At 40.6% G+C, this 17,435-nt stretch overlaps 1 protein-coding gene across 1 annotated transcript; it reads left to right on the top strand.

Moving 5' to 3' along the window:
• The first annotated feature begins 5,571 nt into the window (after positions 1-5,571).
• On the top strand, positions 5,572-16,825 carry p4hb (prolyl 4-hydroxylase, beta polypeptide). The gene is made up of 11 exons (XM_062388937.1): positions 5,572-5,900; positions 7,403-7,609; positions 8,835-8,968; positions 9,194-9,331; positions 11,345-11,449; positions 11,810-11,935; positions 12,073-12,273; positions 12,388-12,508; positions 13,140-13,321; positions 13,811-13,921; positions 15,328-16,825. Exons 1-11 carry the CDS (start codon positions 5,762-5,764, stop codon positions 15,406-15,408), a joined length of 1,545 nt encoding a protein of 514 aa, XP_062244921.1. The 5' UTR covers positions 5,572-5,761; the 3' UTR covers positions 15,409-16,825.
• The last annotated feature ends 610 nt before the right edge of the window (positions 16,826-17,435 follow it).

Genomic DNA, 17,435 nt, shown 5'->3' with positions numbered 1-17,435 from the left:
CGCGGGGCCCCCCTCCGGCGGCTTCTGATAAAGTGAGTATTGGCAAAACCGGTGGTAATTTTTATGTTGAGGCGGTGGGGATGTTGTCGGCAGCTGCTGAATGTAACTAATAAAGTAACTTGTAATCTAACTTAGTTACTTTTAAAATCAAGTAATCTGTAAAGTAACAAAGTTACTTTTAAAATCAAGTAATATGTAAAGTAACTAAGTTACTTTTTCAAAGTAACTGTGGCAACACTGCCTGTCACTCAGAATCAGTTGCATGTGAGAGTTACCATAGATTGTATGAAATATGCAGGAAGAGAAATTAAACAAAATGAGGGACTTCTCTGGCAGGGCCCAGTCTATTGATGAGTCGACACAGCATGTGGTAACTCCACATCTAATTCTCAAAACCAATGAACTCTTGCCCTCCAAAGTGTAGTTTTAGACAAACCTGCTGCTGAATATCTTGCACTATTATAAATTTAATACACTGTGCATGTGTGGTTTGTATATATAGAATCACAAACGGATTGCATTGACTACATGTTTAACTTTATCAAAAGAAGTTTATCTTGTTGAGGAAATCTGAGAGGAAATGACACTCACGGAAAATACTGTGGTCAAGAAGCAGAGGGCTGGAATGGCCCCAATACAGGATGGCAAAGCTGTCGTGTCACTGTTACTAACGCAACACCTTTAAGCAGCTTGGCATCTGCAGAAGAGGAACGGTCACCGACCGCGATGCAGGATATGAGTCGACATGATGTACACTCTTAAAAAACTATTTCCATGTAAGTCTATCTTGTGAAAGTACACACACCCCTGATGCTTTAATGTAGTAACCTTGTGTAATTTCCATATGTTTCTGAAAATGCTGCCCGTCAGAAACTTGATTCATCTATTGGAAATGCTGAACAGAATTCGACATGTTGGAACCAGCTCATCACCTGGGACATGACACATCATTTGTCACATACTGTTCTTTTTTTGAAGATAGATTGAAATGACGCATTTTCAAATGATGAACACTATGAATGAAACATGCAGGTAAGGTTGGCTGTGATGTCAGCATCCGCATTACTGATTATAAGCGCACATCATACTCATAGTTCCCTGTAATTGAATGTCCTCTCTTCAATGACCTCAAGGACTCATGGGGCCAGCTCTGGGTGGATTGGCATGGCAACTGCACTTAGAATCTTTCTAATATTTTTTGAATAAATGTATTTAAAGGTGAACGTCTGTGTCCTCTTTCTCTCTGTCTCTCCCAACAACCTAATTAGAATCCCATTATGCTTAATGAACCTACTTCATCCAAATGCTCAAAACACATGCTCTAGCACAGTGTACGTTGATCAGTGTGTCATCATCGTTCTTTCTAGTCCGATTCCATCCTGCTTATTACTGAATGTGCTGGTGGAGTGATTGACATGAACCATTTTGTTTTCCTCTTTTCTAGCTCTTTACACCATTCTGCTTCACTAAAACACACATTCTTCTGCTATTTTATAAGTCTCGGTACTGTTCCCTTAATTTTCAATCAACACATTGTTGAGAGCCTAAATATGTTGGAAAACTCTTTGCACATTTATCCAGCTTGGTAAAGAATGATCTATTGTATCTAGCATGTGGGATTGGTAAAATTGCTCAATTGTGCCCACCAATTTCCCAAAAATCAAAGCCACTTGTTTTAATTTAGCTTTATAGATGTAGTATTTTAAAAAAGAGTATCTGAGAGCCATACCCTCGTCCCAACAGGAAATCTGGTATCTTAAATTAAATGGTCAGAGTTGGTGCATTTTTGGAGAGGAATGACAGATCTGTGGTAGTTCCTGCTGCAGTAATCTCCAGGACCATGAACACACAAACACATACATGCAAAAAACAAGCACACAACTATACAAACTGACCTCATCATCTGTGAGTCAGTTAACCTAAAGGTTCTCAGTACAGCTCTCCAGTGTCCATGATGATGATGTAATATGGAGATCAGATAATACTATGTTGTGTCTTGTCACTTGTTCTGTCGGTGTATTCAACTTTGGCGAGCTGTGCATTGATGAGTTTGGTAGTGCGTTCCTTTATGTTGCTTGTTGTAACTCTTGAGTCATGATGTGTGTATATATGTGTGATATGTGGTGTTGTTCTCCCTCCCTGCCTATGGGTGGTGCTGTTCACACTGCTCTGTGTTTTTCCTGTGTCTGTGAGTTTGAGGTCCTGCTGGTGAGTGGAGTAAAGGCTGGTGGAGCTGACTTTAAAAATCTCACCTGCCTATGCCGCTTGGCTTATCTGTCTCCTAACACTACCGTGGCGACTAGATTTTAACCTGTCTGCTCTGAGTTGTTTTGTGATCACTATATTGTTATCTTGTTATCGTCTGTTCAAAGCTTGTGATATTCTGAGCAGTTCTGGTTATTGTAGAAGCCCTTTTTGTGAAAAAGCGTTCTGAATATATCACTTTTGTTTGCATCTCCTTTCCTTCCATTTTATTTCACTGTTGACCTGCCTGATTACATACAAGTTTAACAAATAAAAGGGAGATAAAGATAGGAGTGCAATCAGTATACGGAATATTTGCATATTTGCCCTTGATAAAATAAACAGATAGCCTCTCACTTTGGCAGTAACTTAACTGTTTCATGGGCTGTGTGTCGATCAAATGAAAGCTACTGTGAGGCTGTAATGTAAGTGCAGCAGAAAACTACATAAAGAGTCCGTCAATGTGTTTTCAAAATGCACAGAAATTAACAATTGTAATTGAAGCTTTACATCTCCTATTAAAGTTTATGATACCAATGACTTGATGTGTTATGATAAAGTCTTATTTTGAAGTGACTTAGTTTCTCTTGTGATGAGTTGCAGGATGTAGACAAACTTTGTGCAAAAGTGAGAAACTGTCAAACTGCGGCTGACACGACTAACAGCTTTGTCAGAGCTGAGGAGTGGCAGAAATTCATGACACATATGATTTGTGTTTAAAAAAGAGTAAGCAACAGTGTTAAGGGCCTCCTGACACCTTCAGGTGCTGCAGAATAAAAAGTCTATATTTTACCATCAGTATTATCACATAGCATCCACTGGATTGGTCATCCACTCTGTGTACGCTTGGTAAATATGAGCATTAGCTAACTTAACTGATTAGTTATCCACGTGATTGTATGTCAGATATATTATATCACATTATATAACAGCTTCAAAGTCAGACATGTAGGATCAGGGGAGTTTGGATGAACACTAATTTGCCATAGTATGGTCGCTTCAATCAGAAGAGTGTGTTGCCTTGGAAACTGAGCAAACGTTTGATCCTGAATATCACTTTGTAGCTCATCTGCATTAAATCTGACCAGAAACTTCCTGGTGTGTCACAAACACAGTTCATTCCAAAATGATATAAAAACATCTTCACTCAAAGTTCATTTTATTCTATCAAACCACAAATAATCCCGTAGAAAAACTGCACTTGTGCGATGGTGGCTTGAAGCCAGTACAGTCAGTCTCCACCTTAATGCAGAGGGACAATGTGAACCAGATACCTGGGATCATGTCAGATGCAATGTTACGATGCAATACTGTGTACATATTCTTATTTCTGTAAAGCCTGTAATACATCAGTAAAACATCAGCAGCCAAAGGCTGAACAGTGAGCTGACATGAAATCTGCATGCACATAAGTAATATTTACTCAAGGAGTCCCTGTTTCAACATACTCAAACAAATGGAGCTAAACAAGGTCTTTAAAAATCTTGACAGATGCCAGTCTGGTTTGATGATAAACAGTCAGATTTGCAAGCTGGAAGCATTTTTACTAAATTTAAATTCAGTCTTAATCTTCAGCTCAGATCACAGTTGTACCTTTTTTCCTTGAATGAAGTTTGGTTGGCTTTAATGGTGTTTTGCTTTAACTGTAGAAAAAATTACTAACATAGGAGAGATTAGCCAATAATATCATAATAAAAAAAATGGGATATCAAACCTGTGAATAATATTCAATGATTTATATCTTTTGTCAGAAGAATATAACCGCATAGTGAGTATCAGCCTGAAGAAACAAGCTTAGCAGGAACAAAAGGAACAAAAGGAACCCTATTGACATCATAAGGCTAATCTGGTTCATCTTGGTTATCTGGACTTCTTACTGACCAGAAGCCCTTTGTTGAAAATGAGCAGTGATTGTGTCACGGATATATGAAACACATTATTAAAGGGGTTTTGGACTTTAAATCAACTAATCAATTGGGATTCTGAGATAACTCACGAGTGATTCTACAATACAATCCACAGTCCAGTCCAGTCCAGTGTGACCTTTGAAGGCAAAACCTACACTGTATACAAACAAAAGACTTAAACTACTTACTATCTTTGGCTAAATCATTTGTCTTCATCTGACTGTGACCAGTTTTACTTGCTCTAAAATATGAGCAAAGTGTACCTGCTGTACTGCTTCTCAGGTTCTCACTCACTGATTAGATCTTCTATTCACTCAAGTTAAATCCTTAAACCCTGGGGTGTCGCAGCCATTCTCAGAACAACAGCTAAATTCTTCTGTCAGATAAAGAGGACTTGCAGAAGACAGATTATAGAAACACACTGACCAGATACTGCAAGATATAACATCTGTGGAACGGTATGGTCATAATGGGACGTGACAATGAATACACAGCACCAGGTGTATATTGATAAAAAAATGGAGGGGGAGATATGATGTTACAATATGTTTTATAATACAATATTTTTTTTTCTTATGTTTTATAGTAAAAACTAGAATAGCACTGAGTAGAGCACATATCTCTTCCAAGGCACAACAGGCCCCTTAGGGTGCACTACCGTTCACATAGAAATCAGATCCCTAAACATACCTCATTTTAAAAATGAAAATCCATTCATTACTCTCAAAGAAAAAAATGAAAATGTTTAAAACACCCTATCTCCCAATGTTAAAAAGTTGAAAAACAAATCCTAGATTCGCACCAAAATTGAATGGGTTCTTCAGTGACGCATAACACATCTTTAATCGGTCAAGTTAATCAAATAAAAAATTGAAATCACTGTTAGTTACTGAAAGCAAAATCTAGGCCTAGATTTAGATATGGAGTTCTTGATTAATAAAACTGTCAATGTGGATTACTGTTTGATATCGATATTTGTTTTCAGAACAGAATCCAATTCCTTCATCGTCCAAAAACCATTTCTTTTTACGAGTGTAATCAGTGTTAGTTCCCCATTCTTCACTTGATATTTCCTCATCATTTACACTTTGCTCTCTTATATTTGCAATTTCAAAAACAAATGTTAAATCTTACACTCATTTAGATAAACAGAAAACTAGGTGATGTGCATCAGAATCGAGATCCAGATGTCTGGCGAAAGGGCGGTGACACAGGAATGTGTATTCATGCTGTGTGTGTGTGTGTGTGTGTGTGTGTGTGTGTGTGTGTGTGTGTGTGTGTGTGTGTGTGTGTGTGGGTGGGTGTCTGTCTCTGCGCGCGCGCAGCAGAGTGCAGCTCATTCACTTCCAGGTGCACTGCTCCACGGTCCAGTCACATTTCAACACGAACTGCTTTCGGCCTAATAAATGCGCATGCGCAAAAAGGCCGACCCCTCCGGTTTCTGCGTGCGGTGCCACGTTAGTAGCGGTAGACACAAAACACCAGCTCTCTCCCAACCTTTGGACGAGGAAGAAGCCGTGAACCGAGACCGACTCCCCGCCGCTACTCCGCAACCGAACGTCCTCGCAGCCCCATCTCTCTGTCGGGAAGAAACACTTACGAGGCTAACTATGCTGAAGTTGCTGCTCCTCTGCACCCTGGCCGTGGCCAGCAGGGCTGAGGTCCCCGAGGAGGACGACGTCCTGGTGCTGAAGAAGAGTAACTTGGACGAGGCTCTGAGCGCTCACCCCGACATCCTGGTGGAATTCTGTGAGTAACGGCGGCTGCTCCCAACCTCTCCTGTTAATGCTAGCTGCCTGCTGTGGGCTCGGCGGCTGGCCGGCTAGCTTGCTACGTGAAGCCTGGCTCCGTGCTAGCATGCAACTTTGACACTTGTTACAAGTCGCAGCTGTTAGCAGCTAACACACATATGTCGGGTTCAGTTTAGCGCCACGGTTTATTTCACCTAGTTTTCTTCCTGCTGCTCAATCTGTGAGGGAACTGTTGGAGACGGGTTGTCTTTGTCACTACTTCTCAGAAGTTTGAGCAGCTAGCACCGAGTTCCCTCGAAGTGTAAATGACTCAGACGCAACACTCAACTTGTCTGAACACGGTTAAATTCCGCTTGTTTCACTATTCACGTCAATCGCCTAACAACTTTTATTCATCCACATTTCTGTTGTATCATGGCTGTAGCGCCAAGGCGGTGCAGGTAGCTAATAGTAGTGCATCCTATCGTACTTATGTGATTTAAACTAGCGTTAGCACTTCTGTCGTCAGAATAAAGCTGTAATACCATGTTAGTAATAAACAGAAGGATCCTGAAGCTAAAATAGTGGGTGAGTGTGTTCAGTCAAAGTTTCGATTCCCCCCTGCGGTTTCTCGGTGAGTTTCAGTTTCCCTGGAGGTTTGCATCACTGTGGTTTGAAGTATTAAAGTAATCTTTTAGTAACGATTCTTTATCTCTTCTCTAATCAGTTTCACATCTGGGCTACTTTTCTCGGCTTGCAGGCCCGTCCCGCTTCACTTTTGTCAGTGTGATGACCTGTTCCCACTGCGAGTGACGCATGTGTGGTCCAGTCACAGAACCAGGCCGGTGAGACCCTCCAATGAGCTGGAGGTGGGAGGGACCAGCGCTTGTTTGTCCCCACGTACACCCCCAGCTGGGCGGGGTCTGTGCGAGGATGTGGAGCTAGGTTGACGTGTACATTACAGAAGTTCATCTGTTGCGTTTGTGTTGACGCGACTGGAACAAGGAAGTTTTGTTATATGTGGAGAATTTAAGGTGATGCAACGTCAGGTCCGTGAATTCGACGTGTCACTTCTGATCAGAGGATTTGTCTGTTTGCACCCAGACCATTTTCTAACATTAAACACGTGAAACCACAGCAGGAACTGATTTGTCCCTAGTCTTTTTGTGGGCGTTTGCTCCAGCCACTTAACTATTAACAGTTAAACAAAAGCCCTCAAGATACAGCTCTCAGTTTTTAAAGTGACTAAAAAAATTCACTTGAAGTTTCCCTAAACATTCAACGTTATCTATGTTTAATTATCATTTTTGTGTAATTATCTAATCCATGAAATTAGTTGAATTAATAAGAGCACATATTCAATAAGTGGCTTCATTTTGTTTTTGCCTTTTTATACCATTATCAAATGAATGTTATGGGCCTTCTGGTGACATTCTGTTAATTTATGTGCATTTGTCCTCATTTTTCAGGAATCAGTAATGACAATGTCTAATGTGGAGCCCCTGTGTTTGTGCCCTGCAGACGCCCCATGGTGTGGTCACTGCAAGGCCCTGGTCCCAGAGTATGCCAAGGCCGCTGGCATGCTGAAGGCAGAGGGATCAGCCATCCGACTGGGTAAAGTGGACGCCACAGAGGAGACTGAACTTGCACAAGAGTACGGTGTCCGGGGATATCCCACAATTAAGTTCTTCAAGGGTGGAGACAAGGAGTCCCCCAAAGAGTACTCTGGTGAGCATTAATGTCTGTCTGTAATTACTCCTTTATTAGAAGTTATTCAGAAGTCTATGATTAGTATATTTTGTCAGTTGTAATGTTTTTATTCTCCCCAATAGCATCTTGGAACTTTCTGAATTAAAATCTTAAGTGTCTTTTTCTTCATCTCATAGCTTAACATGTTTCAACCAAAAGCATCCAAATTAATGGGAAAGGGTTTTCTTTTTCCCGAAGTGATTCAATCTTGAGTAACCTCCGGCAAATTGAAGTGATTTGATATTGTAATGTTGTGATTCTATATAGATAAAGATCTAGATCAGACAACCATAGGCACATTGGCATTCTTCATTGGCGTAATATGATCTGCACAGCAGCAGAAACAGTGAGTAAGCCAATCAGCTCTCTGTAACAGGACTGAGACAAAATGTAGGTTGGGCCTCCTCTGCACGCTCCCCTCATGCTGACTGAGCCTTGCCTGTCAGCAGGGTAGGGATATGTGCAGTTCTTCACGTCGCCTCTTCTGGCTCAGGCCACGTTTAGAAAGGGAGGGGAGAGGTCACTTTTGAATATGGGTTTTCTTGTGGAAATGAATACTCTGAATTGAGTTCAACTTCTAGAAACACCCTCCTCCTGTCTCCAACATACTTCACCAGCACTCCATGCTTTCTCACTTCATCAGCATGGGTTTCTGAGGGAAATTGCTCCCGTGTTGCATCAGTGTTGCAGCCAGATCTATCTTAAATCCAATTTGATTGCAACAGGCTTACTCCAAAAAATGGTAAACATGTTTTTGCTGCCTCAGAAAGTGAGCGTACAGATTATTTTATACTACATGGTGCTTGGATCTGAAGTGGTAAGAGCAGTTGGCCAGAGGCTTCAGAAAAGCAGAAGTAGTGTGTTTTTGCTGATGATATTTTTCACATTCAAAAAAGACTTTGACACCAGAAAATGAACGAGTGGTGTCTTTGTGCCTCCACGTCTGCAGTTTGACTTATGGTGCTATTTCACTTTACCAGTTCTCCCATGAGACACTAGCATTAGAGTTCAGGTCTGCTGTATCTCAGTCAGATTTAAGATGCTTTCATTGAGTGGTTTCACTATGTCTGTTTAAAAAAAGAGTGTCCTATTGTCCTCATAAGAGGAATTTAATAAAAAAAAAAAAAGTCACAGGTCTGGGTTGGCCTTTTGACACCTTTTTGGGATATTGTGCATACAGAATGACTGAGTTACTGTGTTGCAGCTGGCAGACAGGCAGATGATATCGTCGCATGGCTGAAAAAGCGCACAGGCCCAGCCGTTGCCACCCTGGCTGGGGTCACAGAGGCAGAGTCTCTGATCGCTGACAATGAGGTTGCAGTCGTTGGATTCTTTAAGGTACAATTTCAATAACAAGTTATGGTTTATACTGAGTGATTTTTGTAAAAAGCTCATTCCATTTGTTTATGTATTACATATTTTATATGGAGACATCATGATGCTTTCGAGCATTCACACATCTGAAGAGCCATACCATTTGTTAACTTGTATTAAATTCACTTTTATTAATTTGGGGATTAATTAATTGCACTATGCTCATATAAACGTGTCATGTTTCTGCAGGATGCCGAATCTGCTGGTGCCAAAGCTTACGAAAAGGCAGCTGAGAGCATAGATGACATTCCTTTCGCCATGACCTCCGATGAGGCTGTTTTCTCCAAGTTTGAAGTGTCAGAGGACAGCGTTGTCCTCTTCAAGAAGGTGACTTTGAAGAATTACACTCAAGCACTCACTTTTTCAAAATAACTAAGATGTCATTACACAAATAACATCTACATACAGGTACTTTATCTATTTAGACCTCTGAACAAACTGATAACAGGACTTGTCTTTAAGTACAGATTTCAAAATGGTTTGAGTAGTTACTCACTGTCTCATGTGTATCACATACTAAATAGTGTATTTGTGCCCTTGGATCAGTTTTTGAAAACACACATCCATAAGAAAGCATTTATAGTGGTGACACCGGTGTTTTTTTATCCACGCCTTGGTAATGTGATGTTGTGGAGCTCACAGTATCCCCTCTCTGTTGTTAAACTTGGCCTGTCAAAGATCTTTTAATGTTTAAGATGGGTTAAATGATGATCTCAATGATTGAATGATCTCAACATGTTGAGCTTATGTTGACTGGCAAAGAGCTGTATTTGCCAATGGTCTGTCTTTCGAGTGGACTCATTGGCTTTGAGCAGAGGATGAATGGTTAACAGCTGAATGACTTCCTTTAAAAGTACAAATGGATGATTTGTTTCCTTTCAATGTCTTGTAGGACATTGAAATCACACAAACTATAATATTTAAGGCAAATCAAAGCAAATATTTATATAGAATGATTAAAACTATGTGCACTGTTTCCCACAGAATTTTATTTTTCCGGAAGAGAAACTTATTTATTGCTGCCCTTTTTTTTCTCTGTAATAGTTGACATAAAGTGAAGTTTATAGAAATATAAGGGATTAGAAAATTAAGAATAAATATTCACTTTGTTTCATTCAAAGCAGAAGAAATTGACTATGAACCACAAATGTAAACCATCAATAAAATGTATGATGTGGAGAAGTGTATTGTAAGTACATAAATTACTATACTACAGGAAGCGCCATTACATTAACTACATATAATCTGACATGACATTTTTTGGAGAGACATGAGCCACTCTGTCCTTCCACTTGTCCTCTCTCTGCTGCTTTGAATCAGGGCAGGCACCACAATTGGAGATAGAGGGGGAATGAGCTAGATTGTCTCAGACATTTGATCACTTTATAAGAGAAACAAGACTCATGACAAACTAACTGGCTATTGACAGCTTCTGTTTTAATTCTCCAGCAAACTGTTCCCTAACAATGTCCCCTGCAGAGTGACGATCAAACTATGGTTTTTCTACTTGCATTTGCAATTGGTTAAACTGACAGTGATTGCCCTCTACTGGATCAGAAGACAAACTACTTCAGAATGTCCCAAGCACTTCTTGAATGTATATTTTGAAATGTCATTATATTTTGAATAAAAATAATGTTTACAAGCATTGAACTAAATACTTAAATAGGTACAAACTCTAACAGTCAATGACGCAGGTCAGAGATTGTTGCTTTCTTATCAGTGTAGATATGTCCTATTGGGTTAAGGTCCAGTGGGTCTGCTCATAAAAATTACAACAACCCTGTACTGAGGTTGTTTGATGAATTTAACTGTTACAAAAGATTGTCCTTTAACCTACAACTTGCACAACTCTCAGAACATATATAGAATATATATATATATATATGTGTGACCAAAACAATTTCACTGGTGCACGCTGTCCTTCAGTTAAGTATGATCTTTCATTTTGGCTTCTGGACAGAGGCTCAAGGCTTCCTCTGCCATTGTCTGGCCTCTGATCCCTGTGGTAACTTTACCGTGTTGGTCTTTCACTTGTTTATTTCAACAAGGATTCAGAGCTTATGTTTCACAGTCTCAATCAGTGCCCACAGGGCTGGCAGCATGCCACTGACCAAACGTCGTTTCTCCTATTGTGTACCAGTAAAGACTGCTTGGCACAGTTGGTACCACTGCTATTCTTAACACCCAGTAAAAGTCACTTCTCTGGCTCTTATTTCAGCTGGGGTTTACCAAGAGATTTTAAAGTGGTTTGTTTGGTAAATCTATGTTTGCTGTTCACAGGCAGATCACATGGAAGGATAAATATTGTATCTCAATGTTTCCATGTTTCCTTTACAGTTCGACGAGGGCCGCAATACCTTTGACGGAGAGATGACCAAAGAAAATCTCCTAGCTTTTGTCAAAGCCAACCAGCTGCCACTGGTCATTGAGTTCACTGAGCAGGTAATGAGTGAAGCAGTGCACATCAATATGCAGCAGTGGAGGAAGCACTCAAACATTTTACTTGAGCAAAAGTGCAGATAAATAGACAAAAGTACTCAAGTAAAAGTACCACAGTAAATTTTACAGAGTCGAGCCTATTTCCTAATTCGTCTACTCCAGCATTATGGCTGAGAGTCAGCGGTGGACTCTTCTGAATTTCTACATCAGTTAAGTACCGTTACATGAAAAATATACTCTAGTAAAGTTACTTTTAAAGATACTTTTGTTACATCCCACCACAAAGTACTTTCCACAACCTAAGCAGTGCAACTCAGCATCTGATGTGTACATGTAAAACTTGCATGTTTCTGTGTTCATCAGACTGCCCCCAAAATCTTTGGCGGAGAGATAAAGTCCCACATCCTCATGTTCCTGCCCAAAGCTGCTTCAGACTTCCAGGACAAAATGGACCAGTTTAAGAAAGCTGCAGAGGGATTCAGGGGCCGGGTAGGTGACCTGCCAGAGGGGACGTGCTACTCTGAACTCTGAAATGCACATGTCTTCAACCTGACATGTGATTGTTGTGCATGCTGTAATTATAATATATATTTTTTAATTGATCTCTCCCATCTCCCCCTGTCCAGATCCTGTTCATTTTCATTGACAGCGACGTGGACGACAACCAGCGTATCTTGGAGTTCTTTGGCCTGAAGAAAGAAGAGTGTCCAGCCATCCGCCTCATCACCCTGGAGGATGAGATGACAAAGTACAAGCCAGACAGCGAATCCATCACAGCAGAGAGCATCGTTGAATTCTGCACACGGTTCACTGATGGAAAACTTAAGGTTAGAGAGGTTTAGATATGTTTATGTGTGTGTATATGCACTGAACAACACACTGAGGACAAATTCTGAATTAATCCTGTTAATGTCATGGTCTGTCTTTGTGTGCTTTTACAGCCACATCTCATGAGCCAGGACATCCCTAAAGACTGGGACAAAAACCCTGTCAAAATCTTGGTGGGCAAGAACTTTGAGGAGGTCGTATTCAATCCTGCTAAGAACGTCTTTGTGGAATTCTGTAAGAACCCTTGTTTTTTTTCAGATCTCACTATTTTGATTTAATTTTTTTCTCCCTATGTCAAAGGGAGACATTGAATTTTCAATTTGTAAAACATAATAACAATCCACAGTCTTTGGATTGAGCTGGAAAAGGAGTTGACCCATTAAAGGGGTATTTCCAGTCAAAGCTCAGTTGCCCATTGGTGAGAAGCATATAGCTGCAGTCTCGGAAACTGGAATCTTACTTACTTTGCCTTTTTCAAATGCTAAAGAGCTTGTACCTTTTTAAGCCTCACGTTCTGAGAATTAATTTGTTACCATACACTGAAGTTGAAGAGATCTGGTTATATACATATTATATATATCTTAAATATAGCTCATGGTCAGTCATGCTGAATGGGAAAGGCCCATTTCCCATACATCTGTACAATAGACCATTCGCTTGGTTACAACTGAACATTGTTAACTGACTATTGCACTAACAGCTCAATAAATGGTATTCAGAAATAAAACAATGAATGTTAGAAGCTAAACTTTTATTCCCCTAAACATGTGTTCACTGATTCATACCCAAAGTAACTTTGAGTGTTTTGTACATTTTATCAGTAATAATTTGACACTGAACTGTTTTTTTTGGTTGTTGTATATAGATGCACCTTGGTGTGGACACTGCAAACAGCTGACTCCCATCTGGGAGAAGCTAGCAGAGAAGTACAAGGACAGTGATGACATCGTCGTGGCTAAGATGGATTCCACAGTCAATGAGATTGAGACAGTTAAAGTCCATAGCTTTCCTACTCTGAAGTTCTTCCCTGCTGGAGATGACCGCAAGGTGAGTGCCTCATCAGAGTTTATGTTCTCAATTGTACTATCTTCAGTTCCTCATAACTTTCTACCTGATTTTGGGATGGATGGGGAAAGAAATAATCCTTAAGAGTAAGAACCGAAATACAATGTCACCCCTTTGTTTTTGTTGATCAAAGATTTGATATGTAAGCAGTGAGAGACATATCGACAGTATTATTACTCTAATCCCTTTTAACCTTGCTGTTTGTGTTGACTGATCCATCCAACGACTCTCCTTCCAAAAAATAGCTTTGCCTTCTTATTCATTATGTGCTTTAGCAGTTATGAATTAATGGGATCTGGGTGATTATTTGGATCTAAAGTCACTACCATAGCGGCTTCCAAAATGTCATTAGTGCTTCTTGATTTAGCAGCGTTAAGCACATGCAGAAACTGAGCCTGCAGGCCTTATGAGTTTCTGTCCCATTATATTGGTGTTTGGTTCAACACATTTTCAGTAATGATGTCTGAACAGGTGGTCGACTACAATGGGGAGAGAACACTGGAAGGCTTCACCAAGTTCCTAGAGAGCGGCGGTAAGGACGGCGGCGCCCCTGCAGGAGACGATGATGATCTGGATGCAGAGGTGAGCTAATTTCTACTGAGCTGAGACATAATTGATTGCTTTATTTGAAGCAATTAAATCACTGCATATTTGTAGCCTTATGAGAGCTTATTTTTTCTTAGTCCAATCATCTTCACCAAAAAAAACCTGTAGTCCCTTCATAACTGAGCGCACAAACATAACATGACACTTGCGTCTCAAGTGTCTGAATGGTTGACTATATTTGCTGAGTCTGTCTGGACTTTGTTGACTATAGCTTGACTAATGAGCTGCTGCTCCGATGATCTTCATTTACTGGCCCTCTCTACATTTGGCTTTTGGAGACAAGACAGTGAAACAAAGCAGTATGTTAGTAGGTCAGAGCACTTTATCAAAATGTACTGTTTAAACCGCATGTATGCAGACTTGCTTTACGAATGGATTTTCAATATAGGTGCATTTACATTGTTTCATAAGCAAGTTGTAGATAAATGTTTCTTGTTAATTTTACACTTTATTTCCAACAAAGTTTCATATCTTGAAACAGAAAATGCACCATTTTGTTTGAAACTTCTTTTGGAGTTATGTCTTGATAATAAAACTGAAAGTCAGGAGCCTAGAAGAGAGTTCACATCTGTCATTGAAACTCCAGTGCTTTTGGCGGCATATTGGCTTCATGTCTGAAGTTGCCCAAAATAGGTTTTTGGGACGAGGCCCTCTGAGGACTTTAGGATGTAACCTTAGAACTGACCCACTTTTTTTGATTTATAAGGGGGATTAGGAATGGAATAACTGGGAAGAAACACTATCATTGTATGATTTGGGGATTAGATATCCATTTGAAGCAATTTCAGCTTTATGAAAAATGGCAGCTTGCACTTAGTCACCAATAAAGATTTTAGCTTGACTTTTTTTATGATATCGACCAGTCTGCCAGTAACACCTGGCTCCATGTCCTGGTCAAATGTGCAGATGATGCAGTTTGGACTTTGACAAACTCCCTGTGTTCAGTGACTCTGCTGTATCCAGTGCACATAGGAAAGCATTTTTTCTAGCACCTTCCCACTCCACTACTGCCAACACGCCCCTTCCCAGAAGTCTAATTGCAATGCAGCCCACTGCTGTCCGTCAATGCCCCCTGCAGCTGTCATTATTGTTTACTGGCCTTTGCCTGGAGACCCGGGCCACCAGATAATAGCCACACGTGCAAGGCTGTTAGCAACATTAGTGTTGTTCTGTGTCAGTTGAATCTCCTCTACCCACCTGTCCACAGACTAGATGTGAGGGAATGACTCTGCAGAACAAAACTTTAGCTTGTGACAGTGCTGGTTGGGCTTGCTTTTTATTTGTTCAAATGTGTTTTAGATGTTTGTCACTGCATGAAGGTCTAGTTTATAATCCAGATTATGAATATTCAGTATTGACTAACAACCCTCTCTGCTGTCCAGGATTTGGATGATATAGATGAAGGACCGGACGAGGACTCTGACGGCGAGGATGGAGGTGACGATGAACACGATGAGTTGTAGGAGCTGGCAGTGGAGTGCGAGAGAGAGAGGAGACGAGTCCCGCCCCAACCCTTCCAACCGGTCACCATCACTACCTTCACTTCCCAGTGGACCTTCCCTGTCCTGTGAACATTAATACTTCCCCTCTCGGTCAGTCAGCCGGCCTGTTAGCCAGCTGGCCAGTAAGTCAGTCAGTCCATCAGTGGCGTGGCAGGGCCTTTTTTTGCCTGCCACTTCTCTAAGCTTGCAGCTTCTGGTCAGACTGGTCTTGTCCCATATCTGGGGACTCTGTGGAACAGCACACCACCTCTATGGGAGACGTCAATGCCTTCTCTGCAAAGCTCCTCATCAGCTGTTTGCCTTTGTATATTTTAAACCAAATGTAAAAAAAGAATATGGCATTGAGATCAAGTTTTCAAAATGTTTGTTTTTCCTGATAAATTTGCTCCCCTCTTAAAAACCATCTTTCCATTGATCAGTGTGGGTATGAGCTACTTGAGTGTAAAGCGCATTTGTAGGTATGTGGGGATGCCAGTGTTCTTTCCCTCTGACAGTAAACCAGAGGACCAGAGTTTTGTGTGTTGGTTAGGTAAGGACTGAAATCTCAGGGGACAAGGGGCCATCCTATAGATGTTACTTTTTATTTTGCAATGTCTTCACTAAAATACACCCCACAAAGTTTGTTCAGTGTGGCACAGAGGTTCCCTATCTGTAGCTGAGACCAATGATGCTCTTTCTTTTAATGGGTGAAGGGGGTTTACTTTGTTTTCATGTCCTTCATTCCCAAACTATTTCCCGGTTCACTCTCCTCATTTCAGCTCGGCTACTGACTATTATTTGAGGGAAAACTTTTTTTTATTTAATTGCTTTCACATGAGGTTTTTTGCTTTTTAATTTAGGAATTGTCATTTTTAATAACGTACCATGGTGCCCAGCTGTAGCCAGCTGGCCCTGTTGGGGCAGAGTTGGCCTTTGGACACACTCTCAGACCTGGGATGGTTTTTGGAGCCATTTCTGATAGGTCGCACTGCATTCATGCCTAATCAGAGATTCATTGTGGTTACTAAAGCGGACAGAGATTGGTACAGTTCCCTGGTCAGGTTGTTTTGAGAGAAGTGTCTGTTCTATCTGAGGTGGGTAGGGAACAGTTGCACAGCCCCACCTCTCACCCACACTGTACCTCCATCCCTTTGGCTCTACCCAACACCCATATTGCCACACAGTTGTGTGTTTGTGTGAGTGTGCAGTTCTGAATGGTTTAAAAGTGTGTGTGTGTGTGTGTGTATGTGTTTGGCATGGAGGGGAGGCTTGAGTAGAGCAAGGTGATGGTTTTGACATCTGTACAGCGGTAGGGGAAAATTAAAAAAAAGCATTCCATCATATCCAAATTGATGTGGTAAACGTGAAATGGTGGCCAATAAACAAAATACTAAAATAAGTTTGTCTTCAGTTTCGTTTCTTTTTTTTAACTTTGTTTTAATTGTGTAATGCATTTCCAATACACCACACCCTGTGCACATGGGCTAAACATGGTCAACTTTCTACCTATTTTAGCTAGCAATGAGCTCAAAACAACTATGCTAACATAACTGTAGGCTCTAGATGTCCTTTCTGTCTGTATTCGGGGCCACAGATAGGATTTTAGAAATACTGAGCTCCCTATGACAAACTTCCTCAAGGGGATTTGAAACCAAAAATGTGAACCCATGGCAAAAGACTAAAGTGTCAGGGCATGAACACATTAGGAGTCATTGTGTGGGGACCATGAGATCCCAGACTGAATCCATGAGGTCAACCCCATGCTGCAAGTGAGCTTAAAATAAAATTGCCATCACATTTTCTCAGAGCTCAATGTGACTTCTTCAAATTCCATTTGTTTTCTTATTTAACAATTAAAACACAAAGAAAAATATCAAATCATCACATTTAAAAACACTGAATAACAATGTTTGGTTTGCATCTTTAAATTGTGTGTTACTATTTCCCCTGAATGTTGATGAAGCAAATCAGTCATTTGTAAATGAGCAGCACCCTTCCTTTGTCTCACA

Source organism: Platichthys flesus, chromosome 5 (genome assembly GCF_949316205.1).
Source record: "Platichthys flesus chromosome 5, fPlaFle2.1, whole genome shotgun sequence".
Lineage (NCBI taxonomy): Eukaryota > Metazoa > Chordata > Actinopteri > Pleuronectiformes > Pleuronectidae > Platichthys > Platichthys flesus.
This window is presented reverse-complemented; position numbering and strand designations above follow the sequence as displayed.